The sequence below is a fragment of the Aythya marila genome, assembly GCF_965140915.1.
Source record: "Aythya marila genome assembly, chromosome: 10".
In the NCBI taxonomy this organism is placed as follows: domain Eukaryota; kingdom Metazoa; phylum Chordata; class Aves; order Anseriformes; family Anatidae; genus Aythya; species Aythya marila.
This window is the reverse complement of record NC_139051.1, coordinates 13885670-13898618: the sequence shown is the minus strand read 5'-3', so window position 1 is coordinate 13898618 and position 12949 is coordinate 13885670. Positions and strand designations below refer to the sequence as shown.

The following is a 12949-nucleotide window of genomic DNA, read 5'->3' as shown; positions in this document are numbered from 1 at the left end:
AAAGGAAAAAGTGCTATCTGGTGACATAATCTTTCGTCCTTATTATTAGCACCTACCTCTGTGGAGTTTTACAATGCTAACTGCTATCACAACTACCACACAGCTAAAACTATTCAAAAAGCTTCCGAAGGTTCAGTATCTAAAATCCACACTGAAATACAATTCTATTCAGGCATCTAATTGACCTCATTTCCTTCAAAAAGCCCAGACAGAAGTCCTTTGTGTTTTTAAGCATTTAAAATTCTTAATGACAAAGGATTTTGGAAGGAACAAAAGACAAAACAGAACTGATGGCTTAAAAATTTAAATAACATCAACCCTGGGCTATTTACCTGCAGGGTTTGTTCTTGAACTCTGCAGCTTGCTTAATGCATGTTACATGAAAAGACGGCATTTATCTTTTCTCTGGTTTACATGAACTAATAATTTTAACCATCTGTCTGAGGATAAAAACTGTATTAAGTTTTTTTTTACTAATTTTAATGCATTAAGAGCCAGAGGATAACAGATGTTAGTAAAACTCGATAGCTATCACATATCACTCTTCGATTCAATCCCAAAAAGGAAGCATGAGGCCATATGTGATCCAGTCCATCAGTGAGGTATTTTAAATTGATCTTGGCTTCAGTAACATTGCATCACTGATGACCACAGTTATCAGACAGTGGTTTTCTAAGAAAACCCCATCACACTTTCTAACAAAGGCAAACCATAACCAGCAACCTAGGATGGAAGCCCATGTACTAACTTCATGTTCTGTATTTTTGTAAAGAAAGGCATCGGTGTCGTAACAATTTGTTAAGCAGCACAGGCACAGATATTTTCTGATGTGCTGCTTCCTATAACTGAAACAGTCCACTGCTACCTATTTTACTTTATTCAGGATATGTTCAACCAGCCACTGAGTCAGATGTGGACAATATTTTATTTGTTGCCTGGTACTACATTTCTGCTTTTCAAAGTTCACATAGTAGAATGCTCAACACGAGCACATAGCCACGGTGTAACCAGCCTAAGCCACTGCTTCCCACTCAAAACACACATAAAGTCCTTAAGAGAATGAGACTGGTTCAGTTCCTTGCACTCTTTATGTTCAAAGACACAGCTGTAACCTATTCCACAAATACTGCGTAACAACACATTGTTTAACTGAGAATTACACATTGCACAAAGTTCACAGAGAAAAGAAGATGGAGAAGCCAGAACTTTAACCCAGAAGTGCTGACTGCTCATCAGCTTGTAAACAAGCTTCCTTTTCAGCCCCATACAGAGAAGGGGGGGAGCAAATGAAGAACCACAGTGTTAAGGGAAAAGGACACTGTTGATTTAGGCGTCTGTCAGAATATGGAGTTAAACGAACAGCCACTAGAACTTGATCAATAAACATCTAAACAGAGCACAGAATGTGTATTACTTTAAATTATAAAAATAAAATAAAAAATTAAAAATAAATAAATAAATAAATCAAAGCAGACAGATTCTAAGTAGTCAAACTGGGCAACAAAATTACTGGGAATTAGGGTTATAAAACTCCTAGCCTCACCCCTGCTCTTCTGATGCAAACAAAAGTCAGTCCATCACCTTTTGTAGGCACTCCAATCCAATTTAAATATCGTGTCAGCTTCTTCGAGATGTAGGTTTTTCCTCTTGCTGGCAGACCCACCATGACAATCAGAGTAGGGCAGTTGGTCATACATACTGAAACAGAAAACCAAGAAGACAGTTACTTAGCAGTAACATTCCCACAAAGCAAAAGCTTATACTGCAGCAGCAAATTACAGTCCGTGTGCTCTCAGAGGAAGTGACTGTTCAAGCAGCTCATGCACATTGTCGCCCTGTTTCAGGGGTTTCTTAAGCAGGACAGTGGACCTAACTGGGATTCGTAGGCTGTGTGGAATTTCAGAAAGGAAAACCAGTGGCAGTACAATGCTGGACACACAAGTTGTATATGGGTAGAAGACGAGAAACAACTGTTTTTTCAGCTATGGTTTAAGACATACAAAAACAACAGCAAAAAGGACAGATGTGACCTTCTTAGGGACTTCATACGCCCCTATGCACCTCAGTTCAGTGCTTGCATTGAAAGGAAACTGCAAGGTGTACACAATTTCTAAGATAACTTTTAAATCCCTAGGACACCACCTCAACACTGTTCAACCTTTTCTTGGTTTGGAGAAAAGCAAGGATGACATATGCAGCTTAGTACATTATGGTGTGACAAGGTGCTCAGTATTTATGATTTCTCCTTCAAATATTGTTAACAAAAAACCTCTCTTGAAACAGCACAATTTAACTGCTCTTGGTTGGTTAGTAGAATACATAAAGCATGAGTATGCTAGGCTATGAAGCACAATCATTGGATGTACAGATATACATAATCACTCTTAAATCAAAGAGAGAGTTTTTAATTTAAAAAAAAATCACTGTACAAAGTTGGAGGAATTTGTGTCTATAATCTGAACACCTTGAGGCATTCCTTTCAAATGACAAGGGTTTTGCATGTTTTAATGGTACAAAACTATGGATACCTTGCATGAATCTATCACCGCTACAAGGAACTGCCTAAAAAGAAAGAAGATACTAAAGTGGCTCACAGATCGTCCACATTCTGTATTTCAAAGGGCATTAACTTGCATACCACAATCAGATGTGCACCAGTTTCCTCAGTCTCTCCATTGAGGAGCCCATTCCCTCCCAGAGACTAAACCTCAGTGTCTCACCGTAATGTGTAACTGAGCTCTGCTGCACTGAGATTGCCTGAGATTCCCAAAGCCTGGACTCACCCAAAGTCCCATCCCACTAAGTTACACATATAAATCCTGCACAGCAAGTCCGTCAGAAGAGAACGAACAAATTAGCTAAGACAGATGCACTTTCTTAAAACACACACGGGAAGAAAAGGACACAACACCACTTCTCACAGGAGAGCAGGCAAAAGGTGTACTTAACCTCAAACCCGTGAAAGAGAGGCTACTCTCCATGCAATGAGTGTGACAAGGGACTGAATGCAAACCAAAGCAGATCCATCCACACACATGCAGGTCTCCAGAAGAACACTGATAAAAGCCCTAAAAGTTAACTTTGCTGTGCCCAAGTCTATGAAGAAGGATTACATTTTCTTGTCCGTCTTCCTCTTTGTCCCACATTCGTGCCTGGGAACTCTGACTCCAGGAGGAAGGCAGGCTCTGGGGAAACAAAGTCTAGGAGGTGCAAAGAGGACAGTGCTTACTGAGCTTAACAGCTTTGCTTCTGGTTTTGCAGGCACAAAATAAATAAATAAATAAATAAATAAATAAATAAATAAATGTGGTGAGAGAAAACCAGAGCCCCTAGAAGTTTTAAGGGAAGTCATCAACCTTTGAAGCCAATGTGAAAGGTCCTTCATCTGAGATACCCAGCTCGAGTTTTAAACAATCAGAGTAATACTGCAGTGAAATAACTGTTGGGACAATGACGAAAAATCAGGACCTGCACAGAAAGTCTGCACACAGTGCCTCAGGTCCACTTGCTCTCCAATGAACCTGTGTAAGCCACACTGGCTTCCCAACCAGGCCGAGCAGAATTTACCAGCTGACATTAAACCCAGCCTACCTCAACTCTTTTCCTTTTCTTGTAGCAGGCCACACAAATCTACCCATCTCATGATGCTTTCTCCCACTTATTGCCCAAGCCTGGCACCTCATGTGCATTTTCACACAGATTTCCTCACAGAATGTACAAAACCCAACAAAATTGCCTGTATCCGAGGCCTATGGGGACAGATTAGCACACAAGTCCCATCTGCTGCTCCGATCTCTCTGCACAGCTGCTCAGTGTGTGACCCCAGGGCAGAACCCAAGGGACTTACTGGCTGGTCCCGATCTAACAAGTGGCATTCCTGTTCTGACAAGGTGCCAGGCTGCCCGACTGTCCCCTTCCAGCAGTGTTTTTATTCCTTCTCTGCCTCACTGTAGCATTATAAACACAGGTAACACTCAGCACAACAAACACTGGTTTTTCTTTCCTTCTTTATCACCTTGTATAGCTCAAAAGGCTGAATTTTGCTCATTAGCTCAGTAAAATAGTCAAGTCTAAAGCAAAACGGTAAGTTCTAAAGATCTACCCAACACTCAAAGTTATGTCAAGTATCCTCCATGTTATCTGATTGCAACTTTCTCAATAATGTTGCAAACGCTCATTACTGCAAGCGGGAAAGAACATTCATTCAAATGACATTTAAAATGTCAGTGTCTCAAAACTCACCCTTTCCTTTAAAGGAACATAAGCAAATTTGACATGAGGATGTGAATTGATTAAAAAAAATCACAACCACACAAGTAGCATATAACTAACTCCCCAAATAAAGAAGCCTCTATGGTTTAACATCTTTCCCAATGGCACAATGCTCAACTTCCCTTTACATGGCACCCCTCCATCATTCACTTCACCAAAAAAAAGCTTGCAGCACAAAAGCAAAAGGAGCGTATCATTGCAAACTGCAGAAACAAGGCACAATCTACTCTCAAGAAACCCAACTCATTTTTTAACACCGCTTCAGGAAGACAAACCCTGAGGGTTTCTGCCAGCGCCAACCTGGGATGCGCCATCAACGTTAATTAATTTTGCTAGAGGAACATACACAGTCAGAACAGCAAAACAAAACTTCGAGGGCTGTATGCTGTCACATAAGGAAGATGCTCTACTGCTTTATTCTTTTTTTTTTCTTGAAAATATATGTTTGCAATACATACACATAATGTTGCAAGCTTACAAACAGCAGCATCCAAAGGAAATGTATTTTTTGACTGAGGGGACACAACAAGCACACACACACAGAATCACAGAGTCATGGAATACCCCAAGTTGGAAGGGACCCATAAGGATCATTATCTAGTCCAACTCCTGGCTCCACACAGGTCTACCCAAAAATTTAGACCATATGACTAAGAGCACAGTCCAAATGCTCCTTAAACCGTGACAAGCTCGGTGCCGTGACTACGTCTCTGGGGAGCCTGTTCCAGCACGCGACCACCCTCTCAGTAAAGAACCTTGTGAAGAACGCACAACAGCAGTCAGTGAAGGGAAATGGCCAAGTGACAAAGCACATTAAAACCAAATATCAAAATTTAAGCAAAGTCATCACCTCAGCTAAAAAAATTAAAAATATACACTGAACAACACAGCAGGCTGCATCTCAGTGTAAAATTACAACCGCCTTTCCTTCTAATGTTATACACTGAACAGTCAAGGAAAAAATAAACTACATTCTAATTTCTTGCCTCTTAAGACTCTTATTGTGAAATAATGCAAGATACTGAAGAAGGTTTTGAATCTGAGCTGGGACACTGTATGTCCTAGATCAGCTGCGCAGAATTTCAATAGCCCTCCAAGTTTGCATCATCACGTGAAAACAGAGTTGATTATTTTCAAGTTCATCCACTACCTACCATATTATCAACTATCCCTTTTCACCTAAAATGAGACTTTTTTTTCCCCATATTTGTTAATATTTACAGTGAGGTAGTTTTTTTGTATTAGGCTGCTCTAGTTAGCCATGTGAAGTTTACTGAAGGATTCCTGCTGTTGCAATGGCCTTCAGTGCCAGGCCTGCTCCTGTACTATTCAGAGGCTCACACACAAATACCTTTAACTATATGCCAACACAACCACTCTTCCAAACCACACCAGGCTCACATGTTTTCCCATATCATTTATCCAATTTAACTAATTATTTTCCTTTTCCTGTTGATCAATACCAACAGTTTGTCATCCTTCTTTGCATGTTGCAGTGAAAAGTTCCCCACTTGGTGCTCTTCCTCCCTCTCCTATACCTGAAGGAGTCCATCCTCTTCTATTTCTCCCCTCTCTTTTTTCCAAGCCACTGGTTTCGAACAGTACTTTGGTACGAGGGATTCATACTTGTCCTCTGGCGGCCAGCCTTGTGCCACCATCTGCTCGCAGCAGCTCTGCCACCCACTTGCTCTGGGCTAACATTTGCTTCCTACAGCTTTGACGCCACCAGTGATCGCCCTGTTGTACATCCTGACCTCATTCACTTTCTCCATCTTCAGTTCCTAGGGCTGGGACTACCGATACGTAAAAGCAGTGTCAGCTCACAGGGCAGAGTTCTCTAGAGCAAAGATGACCTTAATTTGATACTCCTTGTTTCTTTTTGGACCTGATGTACATCCACACTGCTGTAGGAACAGCAAATAAAACTCTTTAGAAGGACCAAATTCCAGCTCTGGGAAAACAGAGCTGTTAACCGCAGCTGGGGGGGAATAATCTTTAACCATAGGAAGCTCAACGTTTATCTGCCACTCTGTAAACATCCTCTGCTGGTCTCTCAGAACAGCTTTCACTGTAGCATACTTTGCTATTTATGTTTAATTCCTGTGCTTGAAGCCCATTCATTGAGCTTGTAGAAGTCCAACAGCCAATGCCAAGAGTAGCTCCGGTGCAACCCATTTAGAGACAAAACTTTTAACAACAGACCACAAGAAGATGAGTGGAAGCTATCAGTAGAAATGAACACCTCTACTGCCCGTGTCTTACTTTGGTAGGTCCTTTAGAATAATTATCTCTATTTTCCTCATCTTAGCAGTTGTAAAAGCACAGTCTGCTGGGTAGGGTACGTGCAGTCAGAACTCCTTGATCTTCCTCAATGACTGATGATCTGACTGTCTGATGCACAGACTCAAAGAACTAGCGCTTCAAAGACCTGCAACAGCTACAACCCAGACACACCTAACCAGGTTTCTTCTTCCTCAGATAATTTCAGCTGTTAAACTTTTAGAAAAACACAGAAAAAACACTTAAGAGTAGGTAAGCCCCTTTGAACACAGATCTGCTGTGTCCTCCCCTGGAAGTATGCACAGTTCTGCTCAGCCACCTTCTAGAACAACAAAGACTAACAGGTGGTGCAGGTCAATGTCATCAGCAGTACGATGAACTAAAAACTCAACCAAAAAGACATTTGAGGAGTTCATCTTGCTTAGCCAAGAAACGGAGATGTCAGAGCAACCAGCTTCACTGCACCCACCAGGAAGCTGAGGACCAGCAAACTACTCTAGACTTGAGCTCACCGTTTCTGAGCAATAATCCTAACCCAGGTACAGGCAACAGCAGAGGACTGAAACTGGTCAACCCAGCACTGCCAAGGCATCGCCCCGTCAGGGCAGTGCTGAGTCCCACAGCTTGGCCACAGGGCCTGTGGGTCATGATGCTCATCAGAGCACGAGGCAACACGTCCTATGCAGGCATGGGGGATAAAGGACATGGACAAAGGAAAAACTACAGCGTGTTCTCAGCAGGCTGATGCAAGGGAGATGGCTTTTATCACAGAAGAGCAAGTCCTGCCCCTCTCTAGGCTGCCTGAACTTAGTTGCTAGCACAAATGGCTGGAGACGTACTGGAGGTACACTGCGAGAGCAAATACAAGCAGGATTAAAAAAAAAAAAACAACAACTACCTCCAAACCCGGCTTTCTAGCTAAAAGGCTTCTCAATTATCATGGATCATGGGCATCCAAAGATTACTGAAAGTCTACAAAAATAAAAAGACTTGGGAAATAAATTTTTAAAATCTAATTTCTTAGTCGAGAGAAACTACATAATTCCATCAGGAAGACTCCATATGTCACCAGGCTGCACGTGACCAATGCGCGATTTCGGACTTGGTTCTTTTATTTGTATTCACGTATTGGTAAAGCACAGTGTTTGCATCAAAGCCGTAATAAATGCTGTTTTGTTTGGAGAAGAGCTGCCGTGTTACAGCCAAAATGAGGCGTTCTCCTTTGCCTGCTTACAACAGCAACCACACACACTTCCCGAACCTTTCCTTACTGCGGCATTCTCCTGTTAGTGCCTGCGATTCTGCAGATGCTGGAGCAACGTTTCACACCGAAACACCAGCCTGCTTACCCAGCAGAAATCCAGACGGTTTAGGCTATTTATTTTTTGTCCTTTTTTAAGCACAGGCTGAAAAGCAACGCAACGAAGGAGAAGCCCGTGGCCGCCTGCCACGGCGGCGGAGCCCACAGCGCGTCCTGCGTGACAACCGCGCACAGCTCGCCACAAAGCCCCTTTTGTCTGCAGGGCCGCCGCAACCTGGAAGGGGGGAACGAAACCTCTGCGAGACCTAAATAAGAGTTAAAGAAGCATGAAAACACACCACACGCTGCCAGGCAGCTTGCTAACAAACGCCACAGCCCAACCCCTCCGAGCCCCGCAATACGAGGAGCCATTAACTCCCGCGCCAGATGGCCGATAAAGCACCGGCTTTAAGAAACAGCACAGTAATATGTTTAGGCCCTTCTTCTGGAAGCATCTACCGAACGCGGAACCGCAGCGATCACAAGAAACGCCCCACGCGATGCCCCTTCCAGCAGCCCCCCACCCACCACCACCACCCCGGCTCGGGGGCTCGGTGCCCGCCCCGCTCACCGCCGCGCTGGGCGCTGTGCCCCGCCGGCAGCCCGTTGTCGTAGGGCTCCCACGTCTTCTGCAGCGGGTTCTGCGTGAGCTCCCGCGACGGCGACGCCGCCGCCATCCTCGGTCGCCTCCCGGCTCCCGGCGGCGCCGCCCCCCCGGCACGGCACGGCACGGCCCGGCCCGGCCCGCCCCTCACAGCCTCGAGCCCCCGCCGTGAGGGCGGGCAGCGAGGCCCCGTCATGGCGGCGGCGCCACCTGCCTGCCAGCGGGCTCGGTTGGGACCAGGCGGCCCTCACAGCGCAGCCGGGACAGAAGGATGTGGATGTGGGGTTCCGTGGGGTTCCTCCCACAGGGGACAGTCCTCTGAGTGCGCTCTCGGCAGCCAGCACAGTCAGCCCCCAGAACAACACTTCCACACAAAGCTTCCAAAAGGAGTGTTAGGGCTTCACAGAAACCCACGGCCAGTCAGCTAAACCCTGGTTTAGAAAATCAGGCACTGCCTAATGCATTCGTTCAGTTACACTCTATGTCACAAGGAAGGCTAAATTAATACTGGTGCAGAAAATCGTAAGGAAACAGCAAGTTCCTAACGTCTTGTTTAGCCACAAAAATAAACTCACAACGTGCAGTGGAAGAGTACAGTTCTGCAGTAGTGGTGTGGATTAAATGCAGCATGCAGCTGCCCTGTTTCACATCAACATTACCAGCTTTACAGCTCCGAGAAACCCCACACCTATGTTCATTGGTGGACTTGCTGGATTAGCCTCACCCGGACTAAGCAAAGTCATTACAGAGGTGAATATTTCACTCTTACACACACCTCCATCTTCGTATTTTACACACAGATTCTCAGGGCACTTAGCTTACAGTGGTCAAACACAACATGCATTTTTGTTACCTATCGGGTACTCAGACACTTTGACATTAGCACATACACATGTATAAACATGACTCAGTATGTCTGTGTGAATACACATATTTAAATACTAGTCAGTCCGAGCATCTGAGGATCATTTTCAGTTTTTCTACTCAACCGCAAGCCAAAAGGTAGCTTTTTAAACAACAAAAAAATCTGTCCCCAGAGACGCTGGGTAAGATGCTTGCAGGAAAATTGATGCTGTTCTTCCAAACCCATGTGTGCTTGACCTGCCCTTCCCTCTTCACAAAGTTCATTTCCTTCTCTTCAAGGCTGATTACAGTTTTCAGCCCTTGGGGCCTGCACTATGTTTTTATGTTAGCAATTCTTTCTTGATTTTGTTTTGACTCGATAGCTGACGCAGGGGGGCAGAGGGGTTACAGGATTTACGTTATAAGGGTCAGAAAACAGGGAGCAGAGAGAGGAAGGACTTTATGAACATTTGAAGGCTTCCGTCTTTTTTTCTGTTAAGCATGTATTTACTTCCAAAAGATACCAAAAGCCCCGTGAGCAGGAGCAGCTTAATCTGTGTTTCAGGTCAAATCCATTGCTCCATCACCTGTGTGTTGACGTCGCGTTGCAGCCAGCTGAAGGATCGAGTCCAGCATCAGCCCCGATTTGTCTGACTCAACCTTCTGATCAGGGCAATGCCACAGGGATGCTCCAGCTTTCTTACCAGTTCCTCCAGTAAATACAGCAAGTCCACAATTAATTTAACAAAGTATTAAGAGAAAAAGGAGATTCATGCCAGCTTTGGAAAGGCACTTCTCAGGCCTGTCATGCATTCATTAAGTAGAAAACAGCAAGGTGCCATCTCCCTCCAGCCTCTACAAATGAGGTTTGTTTCTCCTTTCTGCAAATCCACGCAGCACACAAGAACCAAACTCCACTCAGACCTACCTCACACCTGAAAGCACTGACCTGATGTTGTTAATACAAGAACAGCATTCCTCAAAGGCATGCAGGGTGAGTTACCAAATTTCTAAATTTCTAAATCATGCCCCAAACATTAGGCATACCACACACAAACTTGCTCTGGCAGATTTAAGGCTGTGGCACCTGTGCAAAACTTAAATAAGGATTTGTCCAGCTGTTACAACCTCATGGTTATGGTCATAGGCTGCTTTACTGAGAAGACAAAGTGAATACAGAAATTTTGTGCCACTCCTGAGGTCTTCTTTCAGAACATTGTTTTCAAGGGCACTATGTTGAATTCCTAGACAAAGACAAAACAACCATTGCTCAAGTAGACTCCAGATAAGTGATGGAGATCAGCTTCTACACAATCACCTCGTCATCAACCCCTGTCCTAATAGAAAGGCTGGAGAAACAAAGTTGGTTTCCGCAGGTGAACTGTTGGAGACTTGGCTTTGCTACAGGGAAACCACAAATAAGCCTCTACTCTTTAGAAGGGTTTTACGCAAAGCTTCTGCTCTCAGGGCCACATTGAGCTGAAATCTTACCTGCAAAAGCACCTCTCTGAAGAGAGAAAATGCCACAGAGAAAGGCAGCATTGGAAAGGAACTGCTGCATAGAAACAGAGCACGCTTGAGCCACCTAACCAAGCTTTGCTTATTGTTTTCAAACAACTGGCTGACAAGACAGGAATGTCTTATGGCTTCATGCATACAGCAGGGGTAATTATTTCTCTGAGACAAGGAAAGAGAAAAGAGGAGACTGCAACAAGGCTCCTGCCTGATCGTACAGAAACCCTATATTCTATCTGTAAATAAGCAGGGTTGTATTTTAACTATATAATAGAGTTCCACTATATCTGCAGCTTACTTTCATGGGTCTCTTTTCCCTGCTCAAGATGTCACTTTGTAGCCTGACAGCCTGTAAGACACCCATAAACCACCCGACATCTATGGCTTCTGTCTTTCCACCATTTCTCTGGCAGCACCAGCTCACTGCTTGGAGTGAGAAAAGAAGACTTTCCAGTCCTCCAGGTGTCCACGCCCTCACTACGCCAAGCTCAACAGATACAGGTCATGAAAAACCAGTTCACAAACCTTTCTGCAGAGCAGAAGATTCTGCTACTGGAAAATATATTTGTAAAATGCTTAAAGAACACACCGCCAGCCAGAGGTCACAAGGCACGCTGTACAGAAAGAGAGTATTTACAAAGAAGTCAGCACGCTGAGCCAAGCCCTGGAGATGAGGCATGTGCAATGTTTCAGCTGAGTCTGAGCAGAGCTGGGAGCGCCGTGACAATATCCTGTTCCCACTCGCAGCAAAACGAGATCTGCCTTCTTCGGGGAAGTTCCTGAAATACACACGGGAACGCCTCCGAGATAGAGAGACGGTAAAACACAAGCTTTCCGTTTTCGCTCCCCTCTTATCACCCTTGTTTAAACAAGCCCTGGGATGCTGGCCGTGCTCTCCAAGACACCGCAAGCCGACAGCACGTAGGGATCCACCGGGATCACCGGCATGCCTACAAGGAGGACACAACCCTAAAACTCCCAGACCTTTTGGCACCACAAAGGTCAGCTGTGGGCCCGGCCTCTCCTCTCCCCGGGGAAGCCCTTCTCTCGCCCCAGCCCGGGGCCGAGCTCCGTGGGCGGCCGGCAGGCGGCACCCCGACACCGCCCGGCTGCGCCCTTCCCGGGGGCCGGGCTGGTGTTAAAGGGTGCCAGCTCCGGGGGCTGAGCTCCCGACGCAGAGTTAAAGGCTGCAGAAGGGTTATGAGGAAGAAAAGTCTCATCTGCTATTCCTTATTTTTTTTCCCCTTAACCAAACACAGAAAAAAAAATTCCTTTTTTTTTTTTTGGTATATATTAAACACTAACAAATGTTATTTCTTGATTAACCTAACACTTCCATTTCTCTAAAGCAATTCTCTTCCCACAATGTCATCAGGTATGTTTTTTTCCCTGCACTATCAGTTATTTACTCAGCACTTTGAGGAAACCAACAGCATCCAACCTCTACGCACACAACTGGCAGTAAAAAGCTAGCAGAAGCCTAAATCCAAGCATTCCCTATTGCAAGTAGCAGGCTGCTCTGCCAGCTGAAAGTAGCAGGTAGGAATTAGCATGAATGATCCCACCTTTAAATAAGCATCTTCACTGTCTACATATCGCAATGGTGAGAGGAAAGAGAAGAGCTAAGAGCCCTTATTCCCCCTTTAAAAAGGGGTACAGATAGGGCTGTACACGTCTGCAGCTTACAACTCTAAAAGACTTCAGCCACACAACACAAGCTTATTTTAAAACAATCTAAGGAGGCACAGAAGAATACAGAATTTGCAAAGAATACAGAATTTACAAAATTTGCATGAACATTATTTCAGAAACACAGGCACGCACCAGCACAGTCTTCAGGCACACACATCTCTCACTTGTCCAGCGTCCCACCAACACTCCCTGCTTCCACGCAGGCCGGGTGGCCATACCCAGCTAACTGGCAGCCTGCTGTGCTTGAGTCACAGTATTTGTATGAAGCCCACAGGATAATTCCTACCCAAGTTATAACTGATTTTCTATTTTAACAAAAAAATGATGTCACATCTACCTTTAGCAGGCTTGCAGTGGTCCTTCATTGGTCAGATCTGTGCAGCTGGAAGGAGGATTAGAGGATCACATAAACTAATTCAGCTAAACAACCTGAGGACTGCCAG

The 12949-nt window shown here is 44.7% G+C and overlaps 1 protein-coding gene across 7 annotated transcripts in view; it reads right to left on the bottom strand.

The window, feature by feature from the left end:
• Positions 1–12949, bottom strand: part of LOC309881686 (6-phosphofructo-2-kinase/fructose-2,6-bisphosphatase 4) — a gene marked incomplete at its 5' end in the record, with an annotated part of 48729 nt that overhangs the window by 26197 nt on the left and 9583 nt on the right. For 3 of the 7 annotated variants that reach the window (XM_082767925.1, XM_082767928.1, XM_082767929.1), the window contains one exon: positions 1582–1698. In XM_082767925.1, coding sequence (XP_082624051.1) covers positions 1582–1698 — 117 coding nt within the window. Of the gene's footprint in view, positions 1–1581; positions 1699–8423; positions 8530–12638; positions 12769–12843; positions 12920–12949 lie in introns of those variants that run through there. The other 4 variants (XM_082767924.1, XM_082767923.1, XM_082767926.1 and 1 more) reach the window with 3 other exon arrangements.